The sequence below is a fragment of the Dromaius novaehollandiae genome, chromosome 1, assembly GCF_036370855.1.
Source record: "Dromaius novaehollandiae isolate bDroNov1 chromosome 1, bDroNov1.hap1, whole genome shotgun sequence".
NCBI lineage: Eukaryota > Metazoa > Chordata > Aves > Casuariiformes > Dromaiidae > Dromaius > Dromaius novaehollandiae.
The window spans coordinates 218,841,822-218,853,371 of NC_088098.1; the positions used below are offsets into that span (position 1 = coordinate 218,841,822).

General features: G+C 54.0%; 1 protein-coding gene across 1 annotated transcript; it reads left to right on the forward strand.

Moving 5' to 3' along the window:
- Positions 1–600: 600 nt before the first annotated feature.
- Positions 601–9,157, forward strand: LOC112995085 (olfactory receptor 52A1-like). Its single transcript, XM_064509989.1, has 6 exons — positions 601–833; positions 1,786–1,923; positions 3,675–3,816; positions 4,150–4,265; positions 7,439–7,622; positions 8,168–9,157. The coding sequence occupies exons 1-6, from the start codon at positions 601–603 to the stop codon at positions 9,155–9,157; spliced, it is 1,803 nt and encodes a 600-aa protein (XP_064366059.1).
- Positions 9,158–11,550: the final 2,393 nt, after the last annotated feature.

Genomic DNA, 11,550 nt, shown 5'->3' on the forward strand with positions numbered 1-11,550 from the left:
AGCAAACACGCACTGTTTTCGCTGTCAGACCTAGCAGAGCAGGCGGCCAACAAGAGGTGCAAGTTCCTCCATAGTTCTTCTCGTCGGAAACAGGGTGACAAAACCGTGGCTTCTTGCTTTGGCCGAAGAGGCTGCACACCCCGTCCCGGACCTCCTTGGTCGTCACAGCACACGCCAAGGGACCACCCTGGGCAGCCCGGGAGGTAGATGTGGCTGCAGGGAGGCACGTTCCCGCCAGGCAGTAGGTGAGGACGGTGGAGAGGGCGGGTGCCTGTGAGACCGCAGAGGTGCAGACGTGGGCAGCGCAGGTGCCTGTGGCTTTGAGCTGCGCTTTCTGCAACGACAGCCTGAAGACGGCCCTGAGGATCAGGGCATGCAAGGTGGCAACGAATGCAAAATCCAGCGCGATCACCAGCAGAGCCACACCGCTATGGAGACCAGGCTGATGGCTTTGTCTGTACATGCACCATGACCACGGGCTCACAATATGCGTAGGGACGAACGCGTGGGAGCAGTAGGACAGCTGCTTGATGGGGAAGGGGCAGGGGAGCACCAGAATCATGGCCCCAGCCCCAGCTTGGCAATCAGGAGCTGATGAGGATGGTGGGATCCTGGAGTGGGAAGCAGATGGCAACGTACCTGTCCAAGACCATGGCCACCCTTATGGTGGACTCAGCTATGCAGAAGGCATGGATGAAGCAGGCAGGAGCTGATGTCTCAGGACTCCAGACAGAAAACGCTGAGCTCTCTAGGAGTGCTGGGGTCATCTGCAGCCAGCATGGGGAGGGAGCGGTACAGAGGCTTCTGGAAGATGACCTATGTCTGAGTGACGTGTGGGACCCAAGAGCCTCCCAAACCCCTCCTGGAGCCCAAGCAACGATACTGGGCAGCCCGTGAAGGGCAAGGTCCCACACTGAAATCTTAATGAAGCCCCCCACACACAAACCTCTACATCTCCTGCCCAGGGATGCCACCTGTACATGGTCTGTGCTTCCAGCCCAGGTAGATGCCAAATAAATCGGGCTCCTTCTCCATGAAAAGGATTCGTATGAGCCACCACAGCACTGCTGGATCGCAGAGCAGGGCTTCCTGATGAGCGCTGCTTCGCCGTGGTGCAGATCCACACACGGCCTCCACACTCCACCAGAAACGGAGGGACCTGGGTTTAGATGAGCTGGTTCTCTGAGGTCAGTGTTGGCCATTACTACTGTATTACGGGAAAAGGTTAGTGGAACAGCTCTCGTACACTTATAAGACGCAGGAATTGCTATTCGGATCAGACCAAAGAGCCCATGTTGCCTCTTCTTCTGCCTCGCACAGCGGCCAACAGCAGATGACTAGAGAAGAGCCTAAGGACAGGGCACCCGTGCCGTGGCATTTCCCCAGAATACTTTTCCAAATTCTAACTGCTCAGAGTCAAGGGCTTCCAAAGCACATATTGTGTCTTTGCTCTTACCAGACTCCATGTATGTTTATTCCATAAATTTGTCCAATTCCTTTATGAATCCCTTTAAAATTTTTATCATCCATAATATCTTGGGACAAGAAGTTTCACAGCTTAATTGCCTGTGTCGTGAAGAAATATTTCTTGTATTAGCTTTGAACTTTCCCCATGGTGATTTCATTTCATGTCATGTAGTTATTGTACTGGAGGAGATAGTGAGCAAGAAACTCCCCGCTTGCTTCACGCCAGGCCTGACTGAATAGATCTCTGTCATTCTTAGTATCCTCAGTAATTTAGACAGTCTCATAACTTTCTCACTCACTGCTCATCTTCTTTTCCAGACTGTTTCTGAATATCTTTAAGAGCACCGTGTCACCTGTAGACCGTACGGACCCCCGTGAAGTGCTACCTGGGTCCTACCTGCACAGCGAAAAACAGCTTCTGACTCCTGAACTCTGCTTCCTAACCCATCAGCAAGAGTGAGCCACTCAGTGAGGCTGGTGGTTTGGGGAACAGAGACAAGAGAGACTTCACAAAAAAGTTTAGAAATTTAGACCAAAAAAAGCCAGACAGCTAGTTCTCGTGCTGACCCCGGAGCAGATTGCTCTGAGATTGGCATCGTCTTTATTTCTGTTGACAAAACAAACAGCAGGGAGAGGAGGAAGAGGGGACATCGCTGAGGCTCACAGGCGCTAGGTAGCCAGGCTCCGGCCACTTGGATGCTGTCGGTGGAGCTCTCTGCTCCTTTACAGCAGGGAAAAGGACCAGGAGCTCTGAGGGCCCGGTGCATCCCATCGTTCAGCAACGTCCAGGACAGCTCAGACGAAGATCTGCTTCGTATCAGCGCATAGAATGAACGTAGACTCAACACTCACAGGGAGGAAGGAAACAAGAAACTAATTTTTAAAGAGCAGAATGACATAAATATTATAATATTTGCTAAGAAAGAAAGAAAAAGGGAAGAGCAAAAAGTAACTCCTGTCAAGCGGCATGAAAACTACACAAAGATGCTATATTGAAGTCTCAGAGCAGATTCATACCTCCTATGCAGAGAACTTCACTGTACAGCAGGACAAGGGAAGGTCTTAATGCAAGGAAGCATTCCTTTAGAAGCAGAAGTTGGGCCCAAAAGAGGAGAAAGAAAATAATCAAAAATCCCAAGACTCCATTATTCGGGAGACATCTCCATGGTGAAGCAACATATTAGCTCTAAGGATCATGAACTGCAGGCTCAGCCGCTGCCAACTAAAAGATAGAAACCTCACTTCGTAAGACTGATATTTATTGTTAGCAATAATAGTAGCAAAACTTCACATTAGCTCTCTATCCATGAGGTAGATTTTCACCCAAGTGCTGTGCAAAGTATAAAATGAAATGCTTTAAAAATTACAGCTGAAAAGGTCCTGCCAATGAGACCTTCCCAGTCATGCAATTATCTTCGAGGTGGTGAGCGAAGAAGATTGCCTGGAAATTGTGATGAAGCCAGACATGGGCCAATAAATCTTCCAGCAGCAGGAGCACAGCATTGCCCATGGTTTCCCCCTGTGTCCTCAGAGTTTGCCACTCCTGCTCCTTCTTGGCTCTTTGAGTCATAACTGGAGTCCAAAGACACATTTTCACCTGGGAGTTACAGTCTGCAGTGGCTGAGTGAGACCTTCCTGCGCGGGAATAAAAAGTCACTTTTAGGAAAACTCACACCCAAACCTCAAGCCTTTCATGGCATAGAAACCCAAACAATGTGTTGGTTCCTACCCCTTCCCCACTGTCCCATGGTGCCTGTGTGACCTGGTGTCAACGGGCAGCTCAACGCCACGTTCCCGATGCCCTGGCGATGCCCGGGGAGACAGTCTGGCCCCATGGGCAGAGCCGGGACCCGGGCAATGCTGCGGCTACCACACACGGGGCTCAGACTGGAGCAGCTGGTGGCAGGTTGTCCCCGGCCAGCTGCATCCCAGCTCACTGAGAGGGTGCCAAGCGTTGCATGACATTCTCAGTGAAGGTCTGCGTGCAAGCAGCTCGCTCCAGTGCTAACGGAAGAGCAAACAGATCTGCTGTACACCACCGTAAAGCTAGTCATTCGCAGCCATGGAAGACCTGAGTCTCTTGAGTGTGTTCAAAATCTTCAAGTCATGCCTGCCAGGCAGGGTTAAAAAAGACAGGGTTAGTCAGTAAATTTAGCATAAGGGCTACATTTTCTCTCCGGTTCCAGTTCTGGGTCCTGCTTGTGCAGACGGCTGGCGAATGGGATGCTGCAGGTGCCAGCCATCCATGAGGCACAAGGAGAAACAGTTCATGAGGGGGATCCTTGCGGCAGGGAAGGGGCTGCTGGTGCCAGCACTGACGGCCAGGCCTGTTTCACCAGCCTCCATGCCGTGAGGTCCTCCTTGCCCTTCGGCTGGGCTTCAGAGGCCGCCTGGGACTCGGGCTGCAGGCTGCAATGCGGACAGCGAGCAGTCGCTGGCTGGAGAGCAGGGCATCATCTGGTGAGCCTTCCTTGGTGGTAAATGCTGCAGCCGACTTTGGAGGAAGACCAACGCATTTCCTCCTGTGACCTCGGACCACGGAGCTGCGGGAGTGGCACAGCCGGTTCTGCGTGAGGAGCTGACCCTTCTCCCTTGGCCACTTCCAGTGCACCCAGCGCAGCCCAGCAGCAGACTGGGATCAGCGCCAGATGAAGACACCCCAGTTTCATCTCTCCGTTGCAGCCTGAGCTGTCACGGGAGCTGAGAGCGACTCTGCTCAAGACAGAGGTCCTGCTCGAGGGTGACCCGAGTCTCTCTCCCAGGCCACCAGCTACACTGGCAGATCTCCAGGGAGCAGTGTAGGTGCCCAGAGAGGCACCTCATGCTGCTCAAGGTGCGCGGGACGTCTGAGACGTCCCCACGGGGCCATAGGGACCCTGTCTGTGAGGGACAGAGCCCAGGCAGGACACTGCAAGGCCTCCCAGCAGCACCAGGCACCTTTCCCTGCGCCCCAGGAAGGGGACGAGGATGCCCCTCTTTGCCCTCAGGACTGGGGTGTGGGGAGGGCCACGTTTTGGGGGCAAGGCACATTGCTCGCATGCCTGTTCCCCAGCACGTGTCCACCTCAGCGGCTGCCCGGCCGGAGGATGCTGCTCACAGCGCCGATCCACGCAGCCGCAGCCACCGTGCTTCCACCGCAGCTGGCACGCAGGAGGTGTGCGAGGGCACGCCGAGCCTGCAGCAGCACCCAGCCACCTCTGCTCCCTCTCTCCAGCTCCCAGGAGCACGGGTGGGAGCTGCAAACACACCGCACCCGGCGGGACCCTGCTGCCCCTGCAGGATGAGATGTCCAGGGAGATTTCGGAGCAGAGCTGGGGCTTTTCCAGGATGCGCGGAGCAACGCTCTGCAGGCTTTCCCAGAGCTGCTGCCTGAGTTAAGCAATATTCTTTCTGTGGCTCCCTCCAGACTCCAGAATGGGCTGGCTATTTGGCAGTTTCCCACCTCAGTGCATCAGTGAGAGTGTTTCTGAGGCCTGAACCAAGTTTTAGAGAATTTCGTGGTGTGATACTCACCCCTGCGCTGGAGGACTGGGCCTCCGGCTCCCCACGGCACAGCAGTTCCAGCACAGCAGAAGCCCTCACCTCCTTCAGGGACCTGGCCACAGTGGCTTCAGCCTGGCTCTGCATCCCGGGAGGAGGGTGAGGGACTCTGACGGTGTTTACTCATCACTGCGGTCCTCCTCGGGGGCCGTGGGACAAGTCCCGGCCCCAGGCAGCGATGGGAGTGCCCGAGGGAGCTGAGGAGCGAGCATTAAAAACACGGCTCCTTTGCAATACCAGGCAGACCTGCTCAGCTCCTGCTTCACCCCGACGAAGGCCAGCACCCACCAGCTGCTGCACATGTGGTGAGTCAGTCTTTACTGCTTTTGCCAGCTCCCAGCCAGCTCCTGCTCTGGGACAAGCAGCATTGCATTGCGGGGTGCTCTGGTGTCTGCGTCCAGTTGCAAACAGCTGGAGTTTAATCACCAGAAATGAGTGAGGCAGGGTGAACCTGGTCCGTCCTGCTTCCTTCCTTCACCCAAGAGCGCAGGGAATGGGGAGGCAAGAGGAATAAGCTATAAATGCAAGATTTGTCACAGTGGGGAACATACAGAAATGTGAAAAGCCTCCCGACCTGCTCAAGCCATGCCCCACAGGCACAGGGACCACAGGGTAGCAGGAGGGGCAGAGCCCAAATTGTCTTCATGCAGAGCTTGATCAACATGTCCCTGGTCTGGGGTTGTCTGTGGCAGCAGTCTGCTCCTGCCGCCTCCTCTTCAGCGTCCAGACATCTGTGCTCCCACCCTGCGAGACAACCAGAGTCGAACACGAGACTGCCGGTGATGCCTCTGCCAGCTGCTACCACGGTGCAGGAGTTCCCCGCTGCACTATTTAGGAGAGACTGCCTTTTTCGCAGCTGCTTCTCATCAGTGGCTTCATTTTCAGGGAGGATACTTAGGTGTTGGCCTTTCTCCACATTTCTGAATCACGAGCTCCTAGGACATAGCAGAAGTTCTTGTCATTAGCCCTGACTGCAGTAATTTGCATTTTGTGCTATTGAATTTCATCTTGTTTCTATTACTTCAGTCCTCAAGGACATCTGCTCCTTTCCACATGATATTCCTGATCTCTTCAGTGTTTATGATGCCTCTTAGCTTGTTTTGTTAGTGATTCTCGGCAGCAAGTTTCCATGTGTTGTGACCTTTAAGAAAGTCCCTTTCTATCCTGCTTTCAGCTCTGTGCTGCCCTTACAACATAGCTCTGCCCCACAGCTCCTCACCCCACTGCTCCCAAACGCTTTAATTGTTGTATTGATCCGCACTATATCCTCCTGTCCAAAAATCTACTGAAAGATGCGCGGTGATGCACAAGCCAAAGTCCCACGTTGCTGTTGGTTGGCAGTCAGCTATGGAGGGAAGCTACCAAGTTAACCTGGCACCGTCCGCCTGTGCTCAACGCCTGTTGCATGCTGTCACACTCTCCATTTTCCTCCAGGTCTTCAGCTGTGTTTTCCTTCTGCTCTAAAGCCCTGCTTGCTGTAGAGGTTGGGCTAACAGGCCTACGCTCACCCTGGGTCACCATTTTCTCCTTTTAAACATTTGCTATTCTCCAGTTGCAAGAGAGTCGCTAAAAATTGCAGATGATTTGGAAAGGAATCACTATGTACATTGTGACACGACAGAAATAAAAGCAAAGGCTATTCAATCTCATATGAAAAGAGGCTGACAAAAAAGGCTAAAAGAAAAAGAAAAACTTTTCTGTTTTTTTGCAGCAGTATAAAATGGAGGGGCTAGGACTTCTGTCTATAACAATATTTGCAGCAGCTAGAGCACAGACCTGCTTACAGATAGGAATATGCATTACGTTTTTGCATGGACCTGGAGAATAACTCATGAAATCCAGCTCAGTCGGGAATCTCCATGCAGTTCTGGTCACTCAGCCTCAAAAAAAAAAAAAAAAGAAGAAAAAGAAATGCAACACAGAGATGGGATTGAAAGGACAGGGAAGGAGCAGAAAGACAGAGATGACCAATTTGAGGAGACTGTTCTGCTCCCAGAACTGAGAGCAATGCTCATAGCATTGAATTAAAACCAGGTTGCTCAGGACTTTGTCCAGTCAGGTCCTGGAAACATCCAAGGAAGGAGACCGCAGTGCCTGGGGGCAACTTCTTTCACTGCTTGGCTGTCCCTGTGGGGACAGTTCTTTTCCTTGTATCCAATCTGAACCCCCCCCTATTCCAATCTGTGGCTGCTCTCTCTCATTTTCCCACTGTGCACCTCAGTAAAGAGCCTAGGTCCATCTTCTCTTATCAGCTCATAGGTCGTGATTGACGGCTATTTACCCACCCGCTCCTGCTATGATGGAGGGATCTTTGGTACTTCACCCCCTGCGCACCTCAGGCAAGGCTAGTGCCTGCCGTCCCTTTCCTCATCGAGGGTCTATGTATTTTAAACAAATCGGATTTCAGTCATTCACCCTTATTCTCCGCCAGAGTTGTTCACACCCAGCCGCACTTGCACAAGCTCCCAAGTGCAACTGCCAAGGTCAGCTGTGCCCAACACCGGGAGAAGTGCGAGCACACGCAGCTCGTCCCAGCTCTTGACTTCCTTCTGATCGGCATCAATGAACTGATTTCTGGGTATACCTTTTATAACCTATCAGGATCTTTCATATCAGTATTTCGTCTTATCCCTCCTCATTCTTGCAACAAAATCCCCAAGTCTCCTAGCACGTGTTCTGGCTCCAGCCCTGTTCTTTGTCTTGACACCTTATCTTAGGTCGCTGTGTTCTTACTCTTCTTCCTACTTGGTCATTTGAAGGAAATCGCACATGTGGGGCTCTGTGGTAATTAACACAGCCCATTCCTCTAGCCCTGGATCTGCAGTTTCTTTTGCCGCTTTCGCCCTCATGCACACTCACATGCACAAACACATCTGTGCGTGCTTCATCCAACCGATCTCAATAACGTTTGTTAAAAAAAAAGTCTGCAATGTCTCTAGGTTGCCCCCAACATTTCCAGTTCCGAGTCCAGCAGCAGTGTAAACCTGCCTTTTGTGGGAATATGGAGGAAGCAAGCCCTTTTCTTGATCACCGATACAACACCTTGTTGTGATACAACAGCTCATGAGCTTTTCCAGGGTCAAACACCAGGGCATAAAATACCATCAAGTGCGAGTCTCCCTCTCACTGACCAAAAACGTCTCTGTTCTGTGTTGCACAGGTGCCACGAGGTTGTTCCTGCGTGGTGCTGGTTGCCGTGCTGGACTCCAATCTAACCACCGTGCATCTCAGCCCCCCCTTCCTCACGCTGACGGGGATCCCCGGCCTCGAAGCCGTGCAGCACTGGATCGGCATCCCCTTCTCGCTCATGTATGCCGCCGCGCTCCTGGGAAACAGCGTTCTCCTCGCGACCATCCGGACTGAGCGCAGCCTCCATGAGCCCATGTACATCCTCCTGGCCATGCTGGCGGCCACCGACCTGGGCCTCTGCACCACCATTACGCCGAAAATGTTGGGCGTCTTCTGGTTTGCCCTTCGAGACATCCCCTTCAACGCCTGCCTCACCCAGATGTTTTTCGTGCACACTTTCCAGGCCACCGAGTCAGGCGTGCTTTTAGCAATGGCCTTTGACCGCTTTGTGGCAATCTGCAAGCCCCTGAGACACTCTGCCATCCTCAGCAACCGGATGCTCGGCACAATCGGGATCTTCTTGATCCTCAGGCCAACGGTCCTCATTGCACCATCTGTTTTTCTGATTAAGCGGCTGCAGACGTACAGGAGCACCGTCATTTCCCACTCCTACTGCGAGCACATGGCCATCGTGAAGCTGGCAGCTGGCGACGTCTGGGTCAACAAGGCTTACGGCCTCTTCGTGGCATTCACGATCCTGGGCCTTGACCTGGTGCTGATCGCTGTCTCCTACCTCCTCATCTTCAGAGCCGTGTTCCAGCTGCCGCGGGCGGCACAGCTGAAGGCAGTGCACACCTGCACAGCCCACCTCTGCGTCTTCCTGGAGTTCTACGTCCTGGGCTTCTTCTCCTTCCTCGCCCACCGCTTCAGGCATGGCGTGTCCCCCTACGTCCACATCCTCCTCTCCAGCTTCTACCTCCTGGTGCCCCCCACGCTCAACCCCATCGTCTACGGCATCAGCAACGCGGCCCTCCGCCGACAGGTGCGGAAGATGGTGGGTCTCAAGACATCGTGTCCTTGAGGGCTTGCCCCCTTCTCCCCTCAGCCTCCAGGGCACAACTCAGTGCTTCTCCCACCGGTGCCCCACTGGCACAAGCCATGCAGCTCATCGGGCACACAAAGGTGTCCCCAAACGGCCCGTCTGCCCCTCCCCAAAGTGCCTTCGCCAAGCCATCGCTCCCCTCCCTGGGCCGTACCTGCTCTTCACCCGCACAGTGACAACGCTGCCAGCACCGGGGCCCCAGCTGGACCCGTCTTCTCCCCAGCGCCTTCACGTCTGCTGCGCCACGGAGACAAGGTGCTCCCCGGGCAGGCACGAGCCTCTGCTCCCCCACCCTGCCTCGCATCCTCCCCACGGCCGCCTCCGCTCCAGCTCCACCGGCTGCAGGGATGCGTGGCCGCATCCTCCAGGAACCCACGGTCCTGGAAGGGCAGCGACTGTTGTCTACCGCTGTCGGCAGCTCTTGCATGGGCAGGATGTGCAGGGCCCAGCAGACAGCGGTGAAGAAAGAGATACCCTCTCTGGGGAAAGTGAAAGGGCATGAGACGGAGCCAGGCGGGACCAGGAGCGCTGCCGGCATGCCGTTGCTGAGCTGGGGGGTAGTGTACGGATCGAGGACTCAAGAGGGAAATGCCGCCGTGAAGGGGTACAAAAGCTCAAAGATAAAGCTGAAGACGTGGCGGCGGCAGCTCAGCGATGCAGAGCATTGGCCTGTCCTGGTGAGCAGCGGGGCCACCCCGTCCCCGCCAGACTGGCAGCAGCCGGAGGGCAGGGGCTCACGCGCGTGTGAGCAAAGCAATGCTCAGTCCCTTAGTGCATTAGGTCCAACATCTACCGTGCACCTCAGCTAATAAATATTTCCAGCTGTGTAATACGTTGTGTGTGTCCTCTCTGCAAAGTGTCTTTGCATAGGGTAAAAGTTGCCTGGACCAAGTGACCCAGAAAGGAGGGCTGTAGAGGGACCCTTACGGAGAGGACAGGCATCCTGATGGACAACGTAGAGGAAACTTCCATATGAAACGCATCCAGGGAAAGCGTCAGGGCAAAAGTGGGCATTTATGTTTTACCTGCGTGGAAATGTGTGCAAATGCGTTTATTCAGACGTGCTACCGTGAACACATTAAAAGGCCAGGCAGTAATACCTGCCTTATTCGGTGGCAGACACACTGGTTTATTTCCAGACAAAATAACCTGGACTAACAAAGCAATGTCCATTGGGGATGGGGTGAGTCCCTTCTTGTTCACAGCTCTGCAGGATCGGGGGGATTCCTGTAACTTGCCTAAAAGGTCTTCAGGCTTCAGTCCCACCTCGTCTGTGCCCAGCCTCTCTCTCTGTGGCACCTTTTCCCCAGGTCCCAGCACTGCAGAGCCCTCCCAGCACGGGGCAAGGTGAGCACCAGCCCCTCACGACCCCATAGCGGGCCTGGCCAGCTGCCCCCCAACAGGCCGGTCTGGGTTTGACTGGGTTGTGTTGCACCCCGCCCACCCCACACCTCACCTCCGTGGGTGCAAGGCTGCGGCGGTCACCGCTGCGCACACCGGGGCCAACCTACCTACACCTCAACGACCGCCTGTGCGCATCCAGGAGGTCCACGTGGTCCCACGTAGCCCTTGGAACGAAAGCAGTATGTGTCACAGGAGAGGCTGCTGCTGCCCCCGATCCCTCCCTAAACAAAAGCTTGTTTTCGGATTCTTCCAGCCTGGTCAGCCTTCATCCATCTAGACTGGTTTCCTGTGGCAGGTATCTGCCTCGAGACGGGTGAGCGGGTGTGCGTGTGCATGCATGAGACTTCACACAAGACAGCTCAACAGTTCCCAAGAAGGAATCACAGAACCACGGAACAGCTGAGGTTGGAAGGCACCTCCGGACATCGTCTAGTCCAACCCCCCTGCTCAAGCAGGGTCACCGAGAGCAGGCTGCCCAGGACCGTGTCCAGACGGCTTCTGAACATCTCCAAGGATGGAGAGTGGGGATGAACTTTCTTACGCCCATCTAAAAAAAAAAAAAAATACAGTGATCTTTTCTTGGAATGGCTTCAGGGACCACAGGGCTTGGAGCAGGGCTGTCGACTTGGCAGGAGCAGCCATTATGTCCTGGATGAATCTTTCATAATTAATCACCGGGGGAGAATTCATGCGGAATTGCTTGGCTTGCGGAGGAGAACATTTTAATGTAGTCAAGTGTCACAGAGGGACAAAGGATGGGTCTTGCCCAGGCGACAGGCTGTCAGAAAAAGGTTTCGAGAGTTAAAAAGTGATTCATGAAGTTTTTGGAGGATGAGCAGGGAAACAGAGGCCATAATCAGCAAACGATCTACCTCTGCATAAGGCATTGCTGAGATGATTTTAGAGGTCAGATTAGAGCTAGTACTGCCCCTTTTCCCCAACCACATCCTCATTTTTGGCATTTTGAC

Excerpts from the sequence above, each read along its gene's own strand:
- LOC112995085 (XM_064509989.1), top strand. The coding sequence starts at position 601 with ATGGTGGGATCCTGGAGTGGGAAGCAGATGGCAACGTACCTGTCCAAG. Across the intron at positions 834-1,785 it reads GACCTATGTCTGAGTGACGT|ACTGTTTCTGAATATCTTTA; the intron begins GTGGGACCCAAG and ends CTTCTTTTCCAG. Across the intron at positions 7,623-8,167 it reads TATCAGGATCTTTCATATCA|GTGCCACGAGGTTGTTCCTG; the intron begins GTATTTCGTCTT and ends TGTGTTGCACAG.